Source organism: Anopheles bellator, chromosome 2 (assembly GCF_943735745.2).
Source record: "Anopheles bellator chromosome 2, idAnoBellAS_SP24_06.2, whole genome shotgun sequence".
Classification (NCBI taxonomy): domain Eukaryota; kingdom Metazoa; phylum Arthropoda; class Insecta; order Diptera; family Culicidae; genus Anopheles; species Anopheles bellator.
Window position 1 is genome coordinate 17,725,298 of NC_071286.1, and position 23,277 is coordinate 17,748,574.

At 46.1% G+C, this 23,277-nt stretch overlaps 1 protein-coding gene across 1 annotated transcript; it reads left to right on the plus strand.

Annotated features, from left to right (window-relative positions):
- The first annotated feature begins 1,281 nt into the window (after positions 1-1,281).
- LOC131207114 (uncharacterized) lies at positions 1,282-22,380 on the plus strand. Its single transcript, XM_058199722.1, has 5 exons — positions 1,282-1,394; positions 20,778-20,956; positions 21,111-21,333; positions 21,649-22,035; positions 22,107-22,380. Exons 1-5 carry the CDS (start codon positions 1,282-1,284, stop codon positions 22,378-22,380), a joined length of 1,176 nt encoding a protein of 391 aa, XP_058055705.1.
- The last annotated feature ends 897 nt before the right edge of the window (positions 22,381-23,277 follow it).

A 23,277-nucleotide genomic window follows, 5' to 3' on the forward strand; every position in this document is an offset into this window, starting at 1 on the left:
AAACCGTTCTACATCTGCGTGTTCCATTTAGGCGCGAGAGTGTGCGAGAAAACTCGGTCCGTAAATTGCTAAATTTAGCGAAAACTTCCAAAGCCGGCTAACATTAATTTTCATCAAAATTTATTCAAATTTTGCCCTTTGCGTCCCAGTGGCATCTGGTGGCACTGGCGGCACTGGCAGAGTGTTACGGTTTCAGTCGTCAGCAAGCCGGAGGTGGCAAAATGTGTATCCTATTACGTCGGGCGCACCACCAACCGGGAGAAATTAGTGGCGCACGGTGTTTCGTTTTTTGGAGTGTTTTTCTTCCTCCAAATCTACCGAATCTAATGCGCTCATGTGTGGTCTACTTTTCTTCTACCTCATTTCACAGGATAACATTGAACGAGTAATGAAGCGGTTCGAACGCGGCTTGACAGCGCCTGAAAGTTAGGCAATCCAACACACACGTGCTGGGGGGATGACACGCAACCCGCACACGCAGCGACAGTTCTGGGCACGCTGTCGAGATGATCGGCAAGGATAAGCGTCTTTGTGTGGCCTAGAAAAGGGAAACCAACAAAACGCTTCCGGAGTGATCGGGTTTCGTTCCCTGGCACGAAACGCTCCCTTAGAATATGGCCGACCGACGGACCGGCACGGAAAGCTCGTAATAATTAAAGTCCCATTCAGTGACAGCGGAAATGCAAGAATAAACGGTTGAGGCGGCTAGCGATCGTTTGTTGGGCTACCAGCATCCGGGTTCTCAGTCGCTGGTTCACCATACAGCAAAAAAGGGCCAACGACTGCCGAGGCCCGACTGCGAACCTCCCTGGACCAGTGAAAACACAATTAAAGAGCGATTAGTACAGCGCCGGATCGAGTGAAAGGATGTGGCCGGTCCGGCTGATAGTGTTACGGCCGGCTTAGCCGGTGATTCAAGGCCAACCGGCCAAAATGGAGGCGGAACGGAACGCGTCAAATCATCCTACCGCCATCACGGGTTTGGCCCACGGATGACGTGGCGTAGGACGAGGCAAAGTTTTCGAAGCCAGCAGTGAGGTGAGACACCGTATGAGTGTTTGTGAGCTCCCGGCATGGCTCACCGATAGTGTGGTGTCGGATTGGTGGTGGACAACGCGACTAGTTACCGACTGGCCCCAAACGTCAGCTGGCTGGTCCGCTGACTGGCCGGCATAGGGAAAGTTCACCCGTTACCGGTTGAAGGACTCGGTAAAAATCGTGAATTCGTTGGGTGCGTGCGTGCGGCGGGATCCACCGGCGGGTGGCCCGGCAGACGACACCATGGACGATGCTCCACCGCGGAAGAGTTCGCTGAGCATTGACCGGGCCGCGTTTCTGCTGCTGCGCGTCAAGAAGGCCTTCAAGAAAAAGCGACAGCAGCGGAAAGACAAACTGTAAGTACCGTTTACGATTGCCGGTCGAACTTTAGCCTACGCCCGTTAAAATTGATGCTACATTGACCTTTCGAAACGAATGTTATTCATTAGGGGAATTTACTGATTTGATACAAGCATTATTTGAGTTTTTGAGAACTTCAAACATGGACTTCCCAATACGCACACTTCCTTTACTAAATAAAGTAGTAAATGAATCGTGACTTATTTAGGTAAAAACAAGACTAGTAAGTTCATAAAAGAGACTAAAAATCAGAATGCCAAATTAATGCTTCAACAAATTCTATTACAACAGAGTTTGTAATTTTTTCTATAGAAGACCGCCCATCCTCCGCCAGTAGAATTTCCTGTTGTTATAAACATTACTAACTTTGTTATCCGCTCGCGCTGCCTTCTACCCATTCGGAAGTGTCCTTCCGAGAAATCCTTTTACATAGAATCGTAATGGGACGGACGGCAAAAGATTGGACCTTAGCGTGGTGCAGATTAAGAAGTTATGAGTATTTTTGGCGACGCGTCCCGATTGGTACGACAGCCTGCAATGGTTGGAAGCGTCCAGGAGGCACGTTGTGTCTTGTACCTGTCCCGGTCTTTGTTATGGCATTCTTTTTAGAAATCAGAAGAGTGATTTCGGCAAAAAAACGAGAAGACCACTAAAGTGTACCCTTCCTTTGAAACCCGGAAGGTCTAAAGCTGCTGTCATTGCCCTTTAATACAAACGCCATGGTCGAAAAGTATGGTAACACGGAATTAACTAAACATTTTCGTTACAATTATGTTGCAGAAAAGAAAACTAGAAACATGAAAAAATCCCAACATCGGTGCTAAACATTTGCATAATGCACATGGGCCAAGTGGTAGGCAGGTTTCGATTACCATTCTGCGCACCTTCACCACGTGCTTAGTTGACACTCGGAAGTATTACGGCCTGACTTCAAGCTTCGATCCCGCCATAAGCTCGCATAATTTATTGCACTCTCTTATCGCACGCCACGGTGTCGCATAACAACGGCTATTCCCGTATGGAGGACATTGTTCCAACCATCAGGGGGGCAGACTTCGGCTCGGGTCATTTCAATCATATTTCCAGGCACGTCAACCGGTGATCTCCTGCCAGTGGTAGCTATAGAATTAACTTATCCTCGACGGCAAGTGGTCTCTTAGCGAAGGGGTATTGTTAGCACGAGGAACAGCGGATCACCGTTTCCATTCTGGTGCCTGGGAACGTTTAGGACGTGAACGCCGCACAATGGGAAACAAAACGGAAAATCGACCGGGAAAGCGCGGCAGGATAAAAATAATCCCAACCGCTTCCGTGCTGTGGCCCGACATACGTGTCGGGTTTGTTTTGGGGCCATTGGCTGCTCGGTTGTTGCTAAGGCATCGTGATAAATCGTTGCCATGGGTTTGGCGAACGTGCACGGTGGTTTGTTCGAGTTTGCAATGCAGCACGAGCAGCCCGGTGTCTGCCGAACGTGGCACAGCTCCGGAGGCGAAAGAGTTTGGGTCACGTACGGGTGGAAACGGTGAAATTTCCTTTTCCTTCGAAAGGCGAAAGAAGGAAAGATGGGGTCCAGTTTGCGATGGGTCTCGAATACCAATCGCATGCAATTGTTCGCCAACATTAACACTCGTTCATCAATCAAAAGAGATGTTCCGTGATTGAAGCTTCTGAATGATTAAGATGCCTTGGGGATTGCGGACGAAAAGGTAAAGGATAACTTCTATAAAACAATTGCTAATAATTCCATAACTGCCGAAAGATGGAGATTCCACCCTCTTGGTTCAATTCTTAGATGCCGGATATTGGGGAAAAACTTGACCCAACTAATAATGATAAAGAAACAAGTTTTGAATTAAGAAAATATTGTTCGTTATTTTCAATAATTCCATCATCCTCAAGCAGTTTAATCAACTGGCCAAAATGGGTAAGGAAAAGCTTATTTAAAGAACACAAACGGTTGGAAAAAAATGAATTTATCCGTACGCTCCGATATTTTTGGAAGGATGTTGTACGTTCGGTGACCCAAGATAGCGCTGCGACTATATTTACATCGCAAATATGGTTGTCCAGTCTGTTGTAAGCCTTTGTAGAACATGGGAACGCATGCAGTGTAATGGAATTAATTGGGATGTGAAGCATAAATTTGTGAAGCGCAGTGATAAACGAAATTTCCCAACCGACCTAACCCTGTCGTCGTAATAGTAGTTGGGGATCCGTTTTAGAGATTCATTAACCTCGCCAACGCTAAAAAGACCATCGATAGAGTTTTTGTTTCCAATAAAGATGATATCGATGCTCACCATCTGTGGAGGCGTTACGCGGTCAGGGCGCGTAAACCGTACGATGATACCATATTCAAACATTACACCTTAGCATACTTTACATACTAACGAGTCTTTGATTAATGTACATCATTTGTATCCGTTGCCGTCCCACACGAAGAACAATGAGGCTTCGAATAGCCTTGGCTTTGGCAGTGCGCGCGTGTATGTGTCTGAGCAGCTTTCAAGGACATTCCGGTTCAAATTCCTTCGTCGCGGGTGAACCAAAATAAAACAACGCAAGTGCGAGACGGAAGGGCGAGAGAGCACCGCACCAGAAAACAAGAGAAGAAGGAAAAAAACATTGTCAGTCACACAAATTACTGTCAGTCTTTTTGTGTATCGGTTGTTTTTCTATGTCCTTTCTCTGCCGTTGCTCTATGTCTCGGTCCCCTGGTGGCTCATATTTTAAGCGGCTGGATTATTTCGCCTGGGGACTTTTTTGTGTCCATCCATTCACTCGCGCCAGTGTCGTTACGGTGGCCCGTGCAAGTCGTGCGGGGCACGCGATGATGAATAATGTAGGCAAATGAGCGAGGCGCGCGACGAGAGCAAGATTTTTCACTCAATGTGCCGTAAATTTTTCCGGACGCGCCTTTGGCTTGGGCTCGGTTGCGCTCCTTCCGTCGTGTAGAACTAGTTCGCGGGCTTTCGGTGTCCCTTTAGCGTCAGGCTGTGCACGACCAACTACAGGCAATTAGTTTGTGGGACGCAGTGTGGAGCAGCGCTAGCATCCACGTGGTGTTCGATGTGATTGAAACGTTGGATAGCACACCGAAGGCTGGGCAGAGCAGCCAATTAAACGATAAACTATTTTATCAGTTGCTGTAATTAATTATTTTTGGTCATGCTTGCCTGCATCTTCCTGCATGTGGTTTTTACTCTAATAAGGGACCAGGCACCAGAAAAGCAAGGCGAGATTAATGGATTTAGTTTTGAGCATGTTATAAAAATGGAAACGGCTTGAAAGAAAATTTGTAGCTTTCGTCTGGCGTTTGAAAAGTTAATAGAAGAGCAAAACTTTAGTTTCATTTAATAATTCCTTAAATAGAATGGCTTCTTCGAAGTAGGCCATTCTCTTCTGTTGCGTTCATTGACGTCAGTCATTAAACTAAACACTTTCTGTGTCTATTTTCTACCGAAAACAATGTTTGAATATTCTTTCCTAAACAAGTTTGATCACGCAACTAGTTCTGTGCTTAAAATAAAGAAACACAAGTCATCAAACCTATCAGTGCCCGTTCTATTTCTGGACAAACATCGTCAATAAATCCAACGGAACGGAATTGGGTCCGAACATGGGCCGTTGAACTCCCGGTTTCACCTACGCAGAACGCGTGTGTCCAAACAAACATCTAATCACTTATTCCGCCGGGGAGCATAAAGACAAGTTACATGGAACTTTTACTACACACGAAGCCATCGTTATGGTCTCACTGACCAGAGACGGGAGGAAACTTAATACCAAAAGTACCATAAATCTTGGCACAAACGACGTAATCTGTCGCGCTGGCCAACGAGCGCTTCGGTTCAGTGCACCGAGCGTTGCTCCAAGGAACGGAAAAGGAGCCAGGAATTCGTCACTATAAGGACACGCTGTGAAAATGAAATGGTGACACGAGTTTCACAGTTCCAACTTTTACCCAACAGTTTGGGATATGGAATGTGTAAAAAGTGTGTCTTTTGCATGGAGAACTATAAGTCGCCATGCTGCACTGCAGCTGAATCAGGACTCGGACTGATTGTAAATTGTGTAATTCTTCTCACTTATCCGGTCGGTTTCATGCGTAACTCCTTCCAGGTGGTACTGTTAAGGCGGTGCCGGGTGAGTTCGCCATCAAGGTGATGTGTCGTGCTGCGAACTGACCTTTACGATTATCCTTGAATCGTCCGTAAGGTCTACCGATAGCAGTCGAGCAATCATAGACTAATCATGGCGTCCTCATCCACGAACCGGATAGGACCGTAGTGCCAGGCCAGTGCCAACATTCACTTTATGTCGTACATGGATTTGCAATTTTCTCGTCCTCTCACGTCTCGTCTCCAGCCACTTCGGTCGCCCCGAAAGGATGCAAAGGACTCGAAGGCGATTCGCACTACTAGCCTTCGACAAGGCAAGGTCATTGGGGACGTGCTCTTGCTCGGACCGGTGATCCGATAACATTACGTACTGAAGTACTCGTTGCCTTGGTCCGTTAGCGCATTGGCTAAGACGTCGCAGGCAGACGAAGTGAAATAATTACAATGGCCACAACATTCACATGTCGTGCGTGCCGGTGACACTTACTCCTTTGAGGTGGTTAGTGTGATAATTGAACGCTGGCCTTTACTTAGCTTAACACCAATCATCTTACTGACCACAGCTTGATGATTTACACAATTCGCATCGATCGCTCCAGGAGCTGCAGCAACGCGTGTCACAAAGCGCGGCGGTGATTATGAAAAATTACCTACTTCCGCTGGAAGCTCAAGTCCGGCGTCTCGAAATGGGTGTTCCTCGAAACGATTGATTGTGTTATTTTTTCTGCCAGCCACAAATCGAATAGGTTTTAATACCGTTTATTGGATTTGTCCAGTGAATGTTGCTCGGTCACCATTATTCGTTTACAATGCCGACAGTCGAGCCATCGTTCGTTGCGTACGGTACGGAGACACGAATGGCATCATTTGTTTGGCAACCAGTCACCACTGTCTCGAATGGTCGATTTATTGGCTGTCTGGAGTCCAACTCCTTGGAAATCTTGAGTTGGTGAGATAATCTTTTCATACGGAAAGCCAACAAATAACTAACAATCAAAGTTCCAGTTCGAAAATGTATGTGGAGTATGTGTGTGAAGAAAGAGAATTCAAAAATGAAAAACAAGGTTCCTATTGTTTATTTTAAACCTATTGTCTCTATATTGAAAATTGAAATTTGTATAAATAGAAGAAACGCTGGCTCCGTTGTACGCTACTCGTTTTTCCCCGAAGAGACTTCAAAGTCCTTGACGCTTGGATGAAAATGCCAGTCAAAGACGCACACCTTTTTAACATTAACGATATGAGACAGCTCCCGGAACTGTGCTTGGGCTGCAAGGTGTGGATACGACAACATTGTGCTTATTAACCACTTGCGCCCTGTGCTGCGGTGCGGTTGGCAAATTGAGGCCTTGTGAACATTACATCGGTAGGTAAAAGATTATAAAACCCAAACTTGGTGATATTTCAGATTTGTTGTTTCATCTTTGCGTTTAATAAGATAATGAAAGAGATCTTTTGCATATTTACACATTCGTTACAAACAAGTTTTGTAGTTCCAAACGGTTCTTTGCGATCGACAATGACGGTCAACGGAGCTTTCACTTCGCTGATTTTGGACTAAATTTAACTTCAATTCATATGAATAAATAAAGCTGTCATGCGATCAGCCTTTAAGAAAGAGAGCGTCAGGTTAATATTATTAACGGTAAATAGTGATGAAAAACATTCACGCTCTGGCAAATACTTACGGGTCCATTCAATCGTCGGCAAAGGTAAAAGTAAAAATCATTTTAAACGCGCCACTTCAAGCTCACTATTAAATTAAGTCCGAGCTGATGAATTGCTGCAAAAATTAAGAAGGTTTCTCATTTTCCCAGTCACACCATACCCTTTTCCCGTTTACTCATTAATTTCCAGAGAGCTCGTTATCTTTACGTGCCTTCGGGACGGTTGATGCAACCATCATGCGGAAGGATAAGAGACCAAAAACATTAAGTAAAATATTTAACAACGCCAGACGAACAGGGCAGGGCAGACGAACTTCAAACGCTTCGTCACTGGTATTTTGCCCTTCAAGCGAGCCATCACCGTTAATGCTGATAAATATTTGATTCGAACGGGCTTTCGAGCAGAGAGAACTCGAGAAAATGCCAACGGAATTATGCATGGCGGAAAGTGCGAGAAAAGTAGCAGGAATAATATTCATCACTGTCGACATCAATCTCCGTGAGGTTCCAAACTAATTAACCGTCCGTGCTATGCCGCACTGTGCCGTAATCCGCTGCATCCACTTTCAGTGCATTGAGGACGTTGGTTTTCCTGTTTTGCATCCACTTGCCGAGCAATGTTTGTCGTGTACTTTCGGCCAACAGGTTCAATCTACGACGATGTGTTGATGAAAGGTAAATAATTAAAACGCCTCAATTAATCAGCTTTGGCATACGGTTAGTGCTGGGATATGAATTTATCTGGGATATGAATCATTTTGATGCTGACATGATTGGCTAATGAGCTGCGGTGTAATTAAGCTATTGCAAACTCCTTTCTAGCATAGAAGGGGCCAAGTTGTTCCATGTATGAAATAGACATTCGCATTTTTGTACATATCACACATTCTTTTCCTTTGTAAGATTAAAAATTTTGGTTTTGGGAACTTTGAAAGATTTTCATAGCATTGTTTAATAGAAAATCCCTAGAACGTTAGAAATATAAATTCTCATTTATTGACTTCCAATGCAATGCCCAAACTTAATCAATCCAATTTAAGGAAGTTTTCCAAATGACGAAAAACTGATTAGAGGCTGACTCTACATGAGTGCACCGCTTTCGTGCTACCGTCGAGTGGATAACAAATACTTGTGCATTTGCTTACCGTTTTGCACAAAAGAACACATAAACACACACAGCAAGCGGATAGTTTTTGAATTGCTCAAGTTTCGTCCATTCCCGGCATTGGAGATTGCCAGTGAAATGAGATGGATGAAAACAGTGGTCCTGTTTCAGCGTGGAAGAATCGTTCCGATAGTCAACCGTGCGTTTAATTTTGATGCCATCGGGCCAAAGAACATTCGAATGGGTTAGAAAAACGGCACCCACCAACCGTTGACTATGGGAAAACAAATGAAAGTCCTCGTTGGACGCTCGACCACTAGCGACCGATAATGGAGGCGCCTGGTATCTCTGGGGTGTAGGCGTGGAACTTCGTACATCAGCACTTTGGCCATTCCAATAAAACTTTACTCACTTGTTTATGCCTTCGTTTTTCCGACTCACAGTTGAAATAGTGACCCACACGGGAAAGCTTTCGTGCGTTCAGATGTAAAAAATAACACGGCATGTAGTGCGGCGGAAACGGGTTAGAAGTGCCGATATCCACCGATGGTTTACTTATCGCACAGTTCGGCTCCAGAAAGTGCACACCCAACGCTCAGCACAATTTCCCGTGCAATCTCTATCGGTTGCTGAGTCACAGAGGTAGTTGGTTTTCCCCCAAAACCGGGGCTTTTTCCGTTCGCCTAGTCGGAAATCGCTACTGCACTGAAGCTAACGTACTGAAGTTTTGATTGGTTTGTGAAAAACGATTATGGAAATGGATGGTTTGTGGAGTCTCAGTCATGGTTTGGCCCAGTTTGCGTACATGTTGCTGGCAGTCAGTGGCACGTGTGGGCGAGCTGTTGTAAAGAAAATTAAACTTCAAATGGCCTGGTTCTGGCAATTGGTTTACTGCGCGCAATCGGTAGTAAAACAACTGAAGCGGTTTTGAATGAGCTAGATATAAAAAATCAACAGTAGTTCAGTATTATGGAACATGGAGGTATATAAAATGATGAAATTTGAGAAAAAAGTCAAATTAACAGACTCACAATTTGCAGGTAAACAGTACACTTACTTACGATTGTTGCGTAGAGCACTTCGCATCGATGTAATATAAAATTAATTTTCTCTCAATCAATTCTAACAAACTATGATTCATTAAATGACATTAACGGACTATCCCTTTTTAAGAGATCCCTACATTTGATCCTGATCGTCTGTAGGGTGTACCTTCCAAGATTAAGCGCCTGTGTGTGCTTTTTGAGTGTAAATCAATAATAATCTCTTATCAGCTGTTTCAGTGTATCGATTTTCTCCAGCGCGAACAACTTTTGCTATTTTATTTGTAGGATCCATCGCACTGTATAAAGTTGCTCGCCAACTTGAAACTCAATGGTCACAGGACTGAAAGATTTCGAAAAACGCAAAATCAGATAACTTCTCAATGTGATCCTTTAATCTTTGTCTGAAAGCTCACACACAAGGACAAGTGTAAACAACAACTGATGCAATTAACAGAGCTAAGCCGTGTTCAATGTGAAAAATCACATAAAACTAGAATTATTTCGGTTAACCTCGGGCACATTTTAGGTAAAGCGGTCTCCAGATTCTGCTCTGTGCGCGTACCTTTTTTGCATGAAAAATTTTCTCATCAAGTAGCATTTGCATGCTCTACGATGGTACATGCAAAGGTGTAGAGATGCTGACGTTTCTATTTCAAATATTTCTAAGCTTTGCCATAATTGCCATCCAAGAATGCTATAAAAAGTATCATTTTTTTCGCATTGTCTGTCATACACCGTTCTGTTCTGCAATCAAGATGCAGGTTTTTTGTGAATTGTGTCACGAGGAACGAAAATCTGGAGGAACAAACTTTTCTGTTTCGTCTTGTTGTCACGTTTGCTGCCGAAAATGCTCGAAGAGCACTAGCAGTTGCAGTGTTTGCGGCAAATCTTGTCGTGTTGCGATGATCAACCAAGCCTTACCAGCGCCGGTGAAGGATTATTTCATGAACCACTCCGAGCAGATGACGAATGCGGCGAAAGTCTATCAGTTTCAGATAAGTAAAATGGATCATTTCATCGCTCATAACGTGCAAGCAATCGAGGATCACGAACACATGAAACACAAGATACAGAAGTTGAAAAACATGTACGAAGCCTATAAAACGGCCATCAAGAACGAGAAACAGTTGATCGAGAAGCTAGAAAAGAAACGAAACTCCTCCGATGGGACCGACAAACAATCGACCCCGCCGGAAGTGAAGGAAAGCAACGAAAACTTTTTTAAACTTTCAACAGTAAAATTAAACTAAGTAAGATAATGAGATATTATAAAAACATAAATTAATTTGATTTCTTTTATTCGTTCATTTTTGGTTCAACAGTTCAACATGCTCGTTGGACATGTACTCATACGAATTGAAATGGAGCATCAAAAGAGCTGTGCCAATGTTCCGTTATCGTTCTCGTTCCTTTCAGATACCAAATAAACAAGCTAAAGATTTATTCGAAATCAATGGATAGATCGTTACACGAATCGCTACGAATGTGGTCATAAAAAGGAAAACTAGGTAGTTTTACATAACATCCATCACTGGTTAGTTTACGCCGCCGATTTACCTACCGCCGATGCTTCGCAATGTTTGCTGTCATTCGTCGACCACTAGACAACACCCTCGAGTATCATTTTCCGTCGATAAACAACTCTTCTCAACACTCGAGAACTCGCCGCAGATAGGACCAGGGATTTTCTCAAGAAGACGAAAGTGGATCTGTACTGCATGTGTGCCATGTGTCTTTGCCGCTACTCTGCTGGTACGTGCGCAGTGAAGGGTTGGCTGTTGCGAAGGTTTACCATTCGGCAATGGTGTACCCCAAACCACGGCTGGTAATAAGTACGGTCTACATGGACTCACTACCACCACCAGCTGTGAATTCGATACGTGCTTTGTTTGGCCATCGACAACAGCTTCTCCGAGTGTCAAGACGATGTTGATCCACACGTTCGCAAAAGTAACACTCAGTTGGGAACAGGAGTGTAGGTGTTCGAATGAATAGTACAGAAGATAAGATCTGGTGGCCGCTCAAAAATGAGGAAATTTTGTTAGTAATCACCATCTTTTGCGAACTGCAATTTTCAATAATCACTGATGGTAACAAAACACCAAGTCGTTGATCAGTTGAAGATAGTAAATTTACTTGGGAAATTGCTGTTTGTACTGATATTATGATAAAAAACCTCTAGTATCTTAGTTATTTATAACATAAAAAAGTTTCATGCTACTGCATTGAAAGATTTTAAATTTTCAATCCTCTATTTTTTTAGCCTTAGAAAACGGACCGAGCCGTATTTATTGAAATCTTGGTAAATAAAAACGAGAAAAACATTAAAGTATCAGATTAGCTACCAAGTATATCCAGCGAGATACATCCTAAAAACTATCCTAATAAGCGATGCAAGAAACCGATACACTGAACCAGCTGATTAAGAGATTATTATTGAGTGTAAAACTCACAAAGCACACGCAGGAAGAAGTTGCTGTGAACTAATGACGTCAAATTGGCACCTCTTCGTTCATCTCTTCTCTACCAGCAAAAATCGATTCAAACCGTACAGTACACAAACGACAAAGTAGGCTAAAACAAGTATTACCACCAATGGAAAAGCTAGACAGAACATGATAATCGCTGTAGCTTTCTTCGTATTGGGTACGTCCCCACCATTGGGCGAACACATAGCGCTCAATCGTAGAAGGTGCACTCTGCAGAGGCTCAGGATCGACTCCAGGGATTCCTTGAAAAAGGCTAGGACTTTGACAGATTTGGTCAGCAACAGTTCAAGTAGTTGCAACACAAGAAGCATCACATCGGCGATCATCTGGAACCTTGTTTTGCGAGGTCTATGGTTGCTTGATCCGTCCTTCTCGGACGCAGTATTCGGAGGCTTTTCTTCTTTGGTACCCCGCTCACCATCGATCAGTGTTTCTTCCTGCTGTTCGGTGATCTTCCGTTCGCAATAGTTTTCCAATTTTGGTTGCAGCGAATAGTTTTGCCTGGGTTTCACGTTTGAATCGCACTCCTTTGGATTGGTGCGATCCAGCAGTCCGTGTAGTTTGTCGACCGTAGCGGGTCGCATCATCGAGAACGGTTGGGCCCGTCGACGTGACCGGTAACTGGGCATTTCGGACGCGGCATCGTCGATATCACCGTCGGTTCCATTGCTATCGTCCACATCCGATGACGTAGGCTGAAACAAGTGCCGACCACGACCACGGGCTCGCATTGGGGTGTAAACGTACGTAGCAGTGTTGTCTATCGCGGTTTCGCCATCACCTGCGGCTCCGTTGTGACGATCTGAACTGGTGTACAGCTTTTGCAGTTCTCCCCACAATTGTTCTCTGCGAATTTTCCGTTCTTGCGGTGAGGACATGTTTGAGGATGCTCGTAGTAAACGGAAGATTTCAGACTAACCGATTTCTATCGTTCACTTACTAGCTTGATGCGAAGTCTCTGGCAACTTGATCGTTTTCGCTCAAATCTTTCGGTCGACCAAGATCGATGTTTACTGAGATTTTTACATTTTCAACTTCATAACGGTCATATTTATTTTAAAGTGAATATGTAAATTAAATTGTTGACTTCTTCTTTCTCCGTTACAACTCAAACATCGTGAAAAATAATTATGGAATTTTGTAGCAAGTTGCATTTTAATAGCTATGTTCACATGTGTTGGACGGCTTCAAATGCATGAAAAAGTAGAATCAATTTTGATAGTGCTACGGATATACAATGTTCCATCAAGGTACGGTGGTTGTAGCAGGTCCTCAACATTGCTCACACAATTTGCTTTGTCATTACTTCAAGGCTCTTCTCCTTTTTTATCTTAGAAGCACGGACTGGGTTGCATTTATGACTCTCTTGCTGTTCTGAATCAAAATGTTTAGCTTCTGACATATAATCTCTGGAAATTATTAGGTTTCATAGCTCCAAACAAGAACAGAAAAAACACAAACAAAATCTTCGCGCGATGCCTAATAAAGCCACTCGCTGTGTTGGACAGCAACGGTTGTTGGTTGCCAACAAGTGGGACATTTAAGCAACGGCAGCTTTCGGTCCATCCTCGATCTGTCAGCGTTGCCCAGCCGTGGGCGAAACGAAATTGCAGCCAAAAGTTTCCACCAACACCGTCATCGGGTGGTAGGCATGGTGTGTCTCATGCGGAGAGAGAGAGAGAGAGAGAGACAGAGTGCGAGAAGGAAAATTAAATAACCTCCGACGAATAACAGCGGCGTCTGTAAGTAAGAAAAACGAGAAGAATTTCCGTTGCCACAATTACGCTGAAATCATTTCGGACCACGTGGACCTTCAGTGGTGAATTCCACAGCAGCTCACCACCACCACCATACGTTTGGTGACTCAAATGGGGTTGAGGAAATTTATTAGCAGCAGCAGCAGCATCAGCAGCAGTTCACAACAACAACAACGCACTAGCGTGGCCAAGGTTTTTCTGCGCTCACCCCGCTGGGGATGTATTGTGTTGATCAAATTTCCGGTCCCCTGGTTTCTCCTCCGGGATACACACCCAAACACACACCGTTGCCTTCGGCTGCCGGGAAGAAAATGGGAAGAAACGGAAGAGAAAACGAACCGAAAATATGTATAACGTCCCCTGGCGACGAACACAAGTGGCTCATCGTGCGCTCGGCACACCATGGAGCCGTTGAGGTCGGAGCCTGATGACCCCGTCTCTTCTCAGCCGCACACCCACATACACAGCTACACGTTTGGCTGGGTAAACACAGGGTGTGTTTCAAGTTGCCACCCAGCAGTTCGCGTGAGGCGTCATTCCTCGGTTTGGCCAGCTGTGCGCCCTCGTCTGGGTGAGTGTGGGCCCGCGAGTGAGCGGACTCACACCCACCACCCACCATCACTCACTCTGCACCGGCGGAGAGGACGGGGCCTCGAAAGAAAGGGGCACACACTTCAAGCGCAGCGTCAAAGTGACAGCGACCGTCGCGACTGTCGGCTGCATCGATGGCGTCGTACACGTGGCCTTAGGACCCGAGGCAGCGCACATGGGCGGATGGGCCCACGGTGTGCGCCGAACAGCAAGCGTCGGCCTCATCCGTCCTGCTGCGTGGCTGTAGAAGGAGCGACCTGCTGTTTACCCGTGGCCGTCAATGCAGCCAGCCGGTCCCGATGGAGGCGCCTGGTGGCGACAAATTGTCGTCTTCATTACTACCCTGCGTTCCGTCGGGACTTTGGCTGTGTAACTGGAACAGATGCGTCACTCCAAACCCACTTCCGCCCCTTCCGGAAACCGTGGGGCGTTTCAATCAGCCATCCGCTCCGTTCCGTTCCATGGCTTCAAATCTATTGGTTTTTATTTGCCAAGCGACAAACCAAAACGTGCGGCGTGATGGAACCACCAAGCTCCACGATGAATGCTCCAAGAAGTTCCTCGCGTTCAGCGATGTACTGGACCGCCCTTGCGTCGTCGACAACAAACTTTCAACCGACCCGACCGGCAGCCAAACTCCAATTTAAAATGTAAATCATTTCTCGCAACGCCCAATAGGCGGCTCGAGGAGTGGTTCGCCGTACCGCCGGCGTTCTGCTTAAAATGCAATAAATTAGTGAGTAAATAACCCGTAACCACCATTTGCTGGGTGCCTGGTTCCTCCCGATACCAAGGCTCACAGGCACCAAGATCACGCTGCGGCCCAACGTGACAGGGCCCTAGAAGGTAGAGACCCACTCGCAGTGGTACCGAAAAATTACAATTCAACAGCCACAAAGCTCCCGGTCGTTGTTTAGTGCCGGCGAACCCATTCCTTGGGCCCTGTGAGAGCGATCGGAAGCACTTTTCCGGCGCTAAAAGTGAAATGATAGCTCTCGGCACGATCGAAACGAAGATAAACGCTAGATAGCGGCCGGAAATGAGCGGCCCACACGACAGCCAGCCGGACGCACGGAAGACAGTAATCTTTCGCATAGGTTGGCGATGGTCTTTATTTAGGTTTGTAACATATTACAGGTGCTTTCGAATAATTTAAATAAATTTATCCACAATCCAATCGACTGAATCAGTGTGATCTTATAAAACGTTTTGATCGTTTCTTTTAAAAACTAGTAATGTTGGGTACAATTAAATATGGAAGCCAACGTTTCTGCAATAAAAGAAAATGGAAATGGAGCATGCAATTAAATGCCTCAAATAGATGTGTGTTGTTTGATGAGTTGATAAAGTTGGTTGTAACTACGTTCATTTGGACTTTGCGCAGTACATTAGAATTTTAATGTGTATTGTGCAACTCCAAATTAAAATCTCTCATTATTTTCCTTGTATAAAAATGGCATACAATTTTTCTATGCTACTATTTTACCATTTACGCATCGTTTTGGGAACCACTAACTGTTAAACCTTATTTCAATGTTCGCCCTTGCGGTCAACAAACATCAAGCCCACAGAAGTTGGGGCTAACGAACTGTAATGTAACGGCGGCACGCAAAATAATAACAAAACACGTATTTGCTTGGCGTGTAGAAAAAAACACTTCAAAAATGTGTCCCATTTGGTATAGTCCCGTAACGCCGGTACTGTCGGATACTTCCTCATTTCGGGCCGTGTCACCGGATGTTGCTGGAGCATATCGTCACTTGGGGTGCGCCAGAGTGTTGTGGTTTGTCTAGGCCAACTGGAGGCCATCGACTCCGTCGCATGGGCTCCGCATTTTTATGGCTCATTTCTTAGCGTAAACTCCGTTCTCCGTAATTGACTACGTTCGCTTTTCGTCACGATCCTTGCCCCATTCCGGACCGGGCCCTGGTCGCCTGCTTCCGGGCCGCCTGTTTGTGTTCCTGCGTGTGTGGTCTGATTGATGGAAGCATCTCTTCCGGTTAGCGAAACAGACTATCGATCTTCATGAGGCCAGGTTTTCGCTTACCCTAGCCAAGGCAGTATGAATGGGGAATCCATTTATTTTCCGTCGCGAAACATACACGGGATCAGCGTGGGAAGCGGAAACGGAAACCCGAAATGGTAATGAACTCCGAAAGCAGAAACCGCAACCAGCTGCCTGGCAGGTGGCTCTGGCAAGGTCCCGGCAAGTGCAGTACACTGTTTCCGGTTGCATGAAATATTTATTCCTGTCATTAGGTCCCGGAACCGTAAATGCCTGGCCTGGAGGGAGTGACGCGAGTAAAAACTTGCCACTGCCAACTTTGAAACCAACTCCCAGACGGTGCCTAGTTCCTCTGTCTAGTGGCACAGCTAACTAATTTTAGAACTCATTGTTTCGGATCTTGGCCAGTGAGCCGCTGCCGTGGGCCAAAAATATTCCTACTTCCGGTACGCCCACTACCACACAGGGTCCAAGGGTCAGTCTTGTGCAGGTTGAGTGACCGACCCACACATACAGTGAGCCGTGGCTCACGTCCGGACATTTGGCGAGTACCGTAAAGCCGGTAAATGGATTTCACTTGAGCCGACGCGAAACAAAAAAATCCATTTCTACAATCCCGATTTGTCGGCTCAGCGGGTATTATTCGAATTCAGCATCGATTGAATTTGGGTACGAGACCGCCACCGGTATGGGAGGTAAACCTCCATAATTGATGGTTATTGTACCTTTATCCGCTGTGTGCAGCAAATCCTAAAGTCGTTTAAGCGCGGAAAATCGTTATGTAGATGTGTTCGTGTTCAAAAGGTCTTATATTCCGTTCTTTAAGGATGTTTTCTAAAAAAGAAAAACAAATGTTTTTTGATCCATGCCTTAACTACAAAATGCCCATCAATTCGAACCCATTTACATTCGTTAGCATTATTGCCAACCAACTGTTTTGACAAAAACTGTAAAATTCGTTTCATATTTTCTATCATAGCACGGCATTGGAGGCCAATTTAATTGGAAATTTGTGTTTTTCTTCTCTGTCACGTGACACAACCCATTAAAATGGCAATAATTCAAAACTGAAAAACCAATTAGGAGCACAAAATGCTTCACCCGGACCCATTGTTTCGGTCTCCGCTCTAGCGAAAAGCATATCAATCCGCGCCCAACTGTAGAGCACTGCAGGGTAACAAAAAAATTGCTTAACTTTCGTATTCAGAATAATTTAACCAGCAGCATGGTCGGTTGGTGTAATAAAAACAGCGCACTTGGGTCACGGTTAGTTAAAGTACTGAAAAGAATTTAGTATGATGAAGCTGTAGTCGTAAAATTCGTCTACATTTGTAAAAATGCTTTAAATGCATCCCGAGCCAGACCGAGCTAAAAATGCACCGATCCGAAAACTATGCACATTGTGGCGCTACGACTTTAACTGCCTCTTTAACGGTCCCAGCGACAGGTCCGAAAGACAATCGAAGCCACGGACGAGAGCTGAGTTAGCAAAACTTCATTACTCTGAACGTAAGCAGCGTCGGTTGGGTACACGAAGCGTGGCTAGCCATTTTTCAACGATCCTGATCGTAATTGAAATTGTAAGATCCAGGCTTCCGATGGCGCTGCTGATAGCACCCGGAACTGGGTGTGTGTGCACTCTGTAAAGTTTTTCGCGTGCCGCGGGCTGATCGGAGAATTTCTATTTTCTGCATCGAACCGAGGGAAAGATGAAATGGAGGAACGATTTAAGTAGCGTCCTTAACTTGCCTTCTGGCGGTGTGGAAAAACTTTCTCTTGAGCCAGGCGCACCTCGAACAATCGATAGTAGCAGCATTCCATCGTGTCGGCCCCAAAAGGAAATCGAAAAGCGAAGAAGGAACCGCTGGTCGTGATGAATGTCTTAATTAAATGCGAAATACAACGCGGAAGTTGTAGAGCTCCAAAACGCATGCTTTAGGGACAAGATTCTGCGAAACGAAACGAATGCTCCAAATATCAATTTTATTTTCGTTCGAAATTGTTTGTCCTATTCAAACACGAACCTATCATTCCGGCAACTTGCTTTTGCATCAGTGTCAACATTTCCTTCGGACCGCTCCCGCTTGTGTTTGTTTACTTCTTGTGTTTGTTTCGTCCTTTTTGGGTGTTCATTCAGAGCGATTCATGGGGACAGAACTTAGACAGAAATGGATTTGGTCCCTGTTTCAAATTTGAACACACACATTCAGACTGGGACAACATTCGAGCCTTCTTGAGGATATTGATAATTTATGTGGCCTTCGGCTTTCGTGGAATCAAGCAGTACGATAGTCAAGCTTTTGCGTTAAGGTTAGGTAAGCGGTAAGGTAACTCAGTTATAAGAAGCCTCCGATTCCGAAGTCTTGCGATTAATTAATAATAAAAATAATACCAAAATGTTTCTGTTGACCAATAACTGTAAAACACACGCCAGAATAGTGAATTGGCCTGAAGCTTGTTTAAAATGAATTTCTTGTTAGACAACTTAATTTAAACAATGCCAAGTTCGAATGAGAAGCAATGCTGTAAATACTTTCTATGCTCGTCATCAGACCAACATTACGAGGAATAATTGTGCCACGCACAGCATCCAAATGAAGGACTTCGGAATACCTCTGGTGAATGAATCACGGATGAATGAACATCCCGTAACCCCCGTAACGGTCAGCTAGCATGCGATTCCGTTGACCACAACCGGTGTCCCGATCACTCATATCCGGCTATTTAGGCACCACAGAATGGCCGACGTCAATGCCGAGTGGGCAAAACTATTTCACTCTCGAACGGAATCGGAGGCATGAGTTCTCTGTGGCCTACGCGCCGTCCAACACTTGTCGATGGGAATGTTGTAATGGTCAGGTACGGGGGAAATGTTTCTGTTGTTTATATCTCAATTAACTGACTAATGAAGATTCTTGTCCATCGCTGGGCCAACGCCATCAACCAGAAGGTAGTTCGGTTCGGTTCGCCAACTCCCGGTAGACCTGAACCCGTCAGGCCACCCACCACCGGCAACGACCATAAGGAATGGAGATAGCCAAACCCACTGAACTTCACTCCCGAGACGACTCCGAATAAGCCGGAGTCCCATGCGTGAGGGTGTGCGGAAGTTATCACACAGAAGGGCCTCGTAGGTCTTCTTGGCATGCTTGGGGAATGTCTCATTCCTCGGATCGTGTATCCGGAAGACGCACCGTAAAAAGCGATGACGGTTTTCATACCTTTCCCTGACACTGACGTCTTCCTAAGCCAACACACCATGTAGTGGCTAGAAATTTCGTGAATTTGAATGCCTCTACACCTGTCGCCCCAGACCAACCAGTTTCACCGGGTTGTTGGGATTCCAAGGAAGGATTCAATTTTTGCTAGCTAGAATGTCCGTATGTCTGCTGCGATGGGTGACCTTTCCCAGAGCGGAAAATCGATATCTCCTGTTGTTGCCAGGGAGACTATGCTGTCTCTAGTTAGTTAATTTGTTGACAGGAACCCAAGCCTTCTGATCTAGGAGTCTGGGAATCAACGACAGTGCTAATAAATGTCAAAATCAATTAACTCGCTTTTTCCGAGGTTCCGAGCGCAAAGGATGCTTCGAGGTGTTTCAGGGTTTAATTTTCGGAAACAATTTTCACAAATTTCGTTCCGGACAGTAGCCGTCTCGTATCACACGGGTAGAGTACACAGAAGTGTTAAAGTTAACGATTCACGAAAAGTGGAACAATTCAATCACGTTGAAATTGTGTCGCGAGAAAATCCGTCCTCGAACCACTAATTCGATAATCTACAAAATCGATTTATTATCAACTCATCCTGAATCTTCCCCGGAGTAGAGCGGTAGAGCCATCTTGGGCCCAGAATCCGGAAAAATGCGGTACCGATACTCTGCGAACGAAGCTTTTCGACGAATCTTGCGATGGTCCATAATTTATCAGTTCATTGGAGGGGTCAGCTGCCTGATTGACAGCGAGTCTGGCTACGTAACGGTGACGGTGAGTCGATGTGGTAATGTTTTGTTAGGTTCGTGATCTTCAGTAGCCGCTGCCGTTGGCGCTGGGAAGTTGTAATCGATAAAGTTTCAATTTGTTGCCAATGCTGTATAATCTGTGCGATTAATTGACCCAAGTTTGGGAATTCGACGTCCGAACTGGGGCACTCTTGTCGGATCGCGATGGACACCACCGCCGTGACCGCATAAGACCGTCAAGTTGCCAGGGGTTGATGAAATTAATTAGCGTTAATCACTGCCTCGCTAGTGCCGTGGCGACGCATTGTCCGAGTTATGGACAAAAGTCAGCACACCCTAAGCCACGGGCTTAGAGAGTGTGCTTTGGCCCAGTGTTGGTTTGAAGTTGGTCAAATGGGACCTAATGAAATGAAATCCGGCAGATACATCCCACTTATCAACGACCGACATGATTGCGGGGTCGTTAATCGCTAATGAGGAACAAAGTTTTGCCGGCATTGGCGGCGTGCGGTAGCATAAGTGGGCCTAGTAATGATTTGAAATAAACAAACAACTTAGCCGAAATGTAGGTTAACGTCCGGACCGCACTTTCGGCTAGCGTACTAACATCCCATTGGCTTCTTCTCCAACCCCTAAGGACCCTGCAAAATGTCGGCGAACCCGTCGGTGGAGCTCGGCCCGTTTGCGGCAGCCGCGCCTTGGAGAAGCGGGCACGGCTCTCGCGCTCCCTCACCCTGCCCCTGTTCAACTTCCCCGGCGCCGGAGCATTCAGCAAGCCGCAACCACCGGAAAACACTCCCTTCAAGGCATCCTCCAGTGAGTAATTTTCCGACGCTGAAGCGGAATGAAATATTCACAGCCCGCCAGCAACTAATTCGCGAATGACTAGCGTGGATGATTGGCGTATAGGCGCTAAAGTCGTTCCCTTCCTTCTGTTTACTCCGGTTTCCGGCCGGTCGGTCTTCTGCAGATAACTTCCTGTATGAGTCGAAGCTCGCCACTAGCACCACCCCGATCAGTAGCAGCCCGAAAATCCTACTAACGGCCGACGACAACACGTTCGACTACCGGAGGAAGTCGTCCGGCGGCAGCAGCATCTTCGCCGCCGGAAGCTCCGTCCTCGGACCGTCGGAACCGCACATCTACGAGTTCGACGAAAAACGGTCCAGCGGCGATGGTTCGGTTGTTATCAGGTGAGACTTTTCTTTTTGCTTTGATTTTGCTTCCCTCGCCGAGTAAATATTGGCAGCGCTTGGATGGATAAAGTCGGTAAGTTTGCGGTGGGACTAATGCAATATGCCGGTGTTTTATCGAGGATCTCCCGAGCCGTGCCCAGTTGGTTTAGTTTTAGTTTCAGTGTACTTTTGCTGAAAGTCCCAAAGTTAGCTCCCTCGCCGAGTGACACCACGGCATCCCAGCGGCAGGAAACCATCGAAATGGCGCTAATTCAATTTCATTTCGTAAATACTTACTTCTGTTTGCTCTCATTTTCTATCCTTCTCTGCTAGTATCACCTCGCCCGGGACGTATCCACCGATACCGACGTCGAAATCCTTTGGCCTTTCGTCGTTAAATTTTGTCAATTTCAATAATGTAGCCAACAGCGGAACACCGTCCACGGTCGGTGGTGGCTTTTTCGGCAGTCCCGGGAATAGTTGTAACCTGGCGAGCAGCGCGGGATTGGCCGGAAGTAGTGGATACGGCGGTGCCGGAGCCGGTGCGAAACGCGGAAGTGACGTGAGCGTTACCGGTGGGTCGGCGCAACTGATAAGCAACAGCACAAACAGTGCCATCTACCGGCTGGCCCGTATTATCAACCAGACAACGAAAACCAATAGCAACTGTCTGCAGCACTCGGTCAACGATGACAGTGCTCGCCGGCTGTCCTGGGAAAGGTAAGTCAAACACATCCGATCGGCGCCACTCCAGCCCCCTCAGTGACGGCATCGACCTCTCATCGACACAGGCGTGATAAAACCAACAAACCGATACCGCGCTCGTCCAGCATCGACTCGATGGTCGATGCGGTATGGAGCGAATTCCCACCGAGCACCCCGGGAAGCGCCCGGAACTCCGTCTCCACCCAGCCCCCGTCGAATCTCAACATCTTCCTCGGGTCGACACGCCGCGAGAGCATGCTCAGCCCGTCGTCCAACAGGCGGACGAAGCAACAACGTGGCATATTCGGTGAGTACAACTTTTCTGCGTGTGAATCCTGCTGGGGTGTCTGCCGGATGTAAATCCGGTGTCCGGTACGGAACCCATAACAATTCGTTCTAACCCAGATGCCCCGGTGGGCTCCGGGACGCAGTGCATTGAATACTTCTATTATCCGACAACACCGATAACGAGCCATCGGCCATTAGGCCAGGCAACATCGATGGGGCCGTAAAAGGGCACGGACCAAACGATGGATAAATTAAATCTGGTGCACAGCCCGACTCGGCGAAGGGTGCATTAGGTTTGTGCATGATGCGGGGTTTTCACCCAGCCCCAGTCCAAATTGTCATCGGGTGGCCCTTTTCGGTTGTCGTTGAGGTTAGTGTTGCTGATTGTAACACTCGGCATTGATTGGCGGTTTACGTGCCTGGTCATGGTTGTGGTCATCGTTCATTTTCCAACTAAGGCAACCCGGGGGCCACCGAGAAACGATCCGCTCCGTGGATGTTGGAAGGGGGAAAAAAAGAACGCCAACAATTACGCTGGGACAAACACGGTGACCGGAGGTTGTCTTGTTTTTCCCTTTTTCGTCCTCAAACCGGCACGTACAGTGTTTCGTATTTAATTTGTTCGATCTGGTATGAAAATGTTGCTAATTGGCCCTGCACTAATGCGCGCGGTGAGGCCCTGACGAATGGTATTCTCTCCGCAATGAAATGCAACTGGACACGTGCAGCAGAAATTGGACGCTTCGGACAAGTGCTTTTTATTTGCATACGAACCCGAACCGCATACCGCATCGAGATCTGCCATGTTGCGACGCACAATTGAGTTTAAATTGGGCTACTCGTTAGACTGGTGGAAAGTTCTCGTCGATGAGCGACCGCCGGTTGTTGGAAAATTATTCGCTTCATTAAGAGTTCTGATGTTGTTTCTGAAACGAACGCGGTGGCTTCGACAGATCTTTATTTGATTAT

What these genes read in the sequence shown, in the direction of transcription:
- LOC131207114 (XM_058199722.1), top strand. Translation starts at nt 1,282, where the DNA reads ATGGACGATGCTCCACCGCGGAAGAGTTCGCTGAGCATTGACCGGGCC. An exon ending in CAGCAGCGGAAAGACAAACT is followed by an intron (nt 1,395 to 20,777) that starts GTAAGTACCGTT and finishes CCAACCCCTAAG; the next exon opens with GACCCTGCAAAATGTCGGCG. An exon ending in CGCCGGCTGTCCTGGGAAAG is followed by an intron (nt 22,036 to 22,106) that starts GTAAGTCAAACA and finishes TCATCGACACAG; the next exon opens with GCGTGATAAAACCAACAAAC.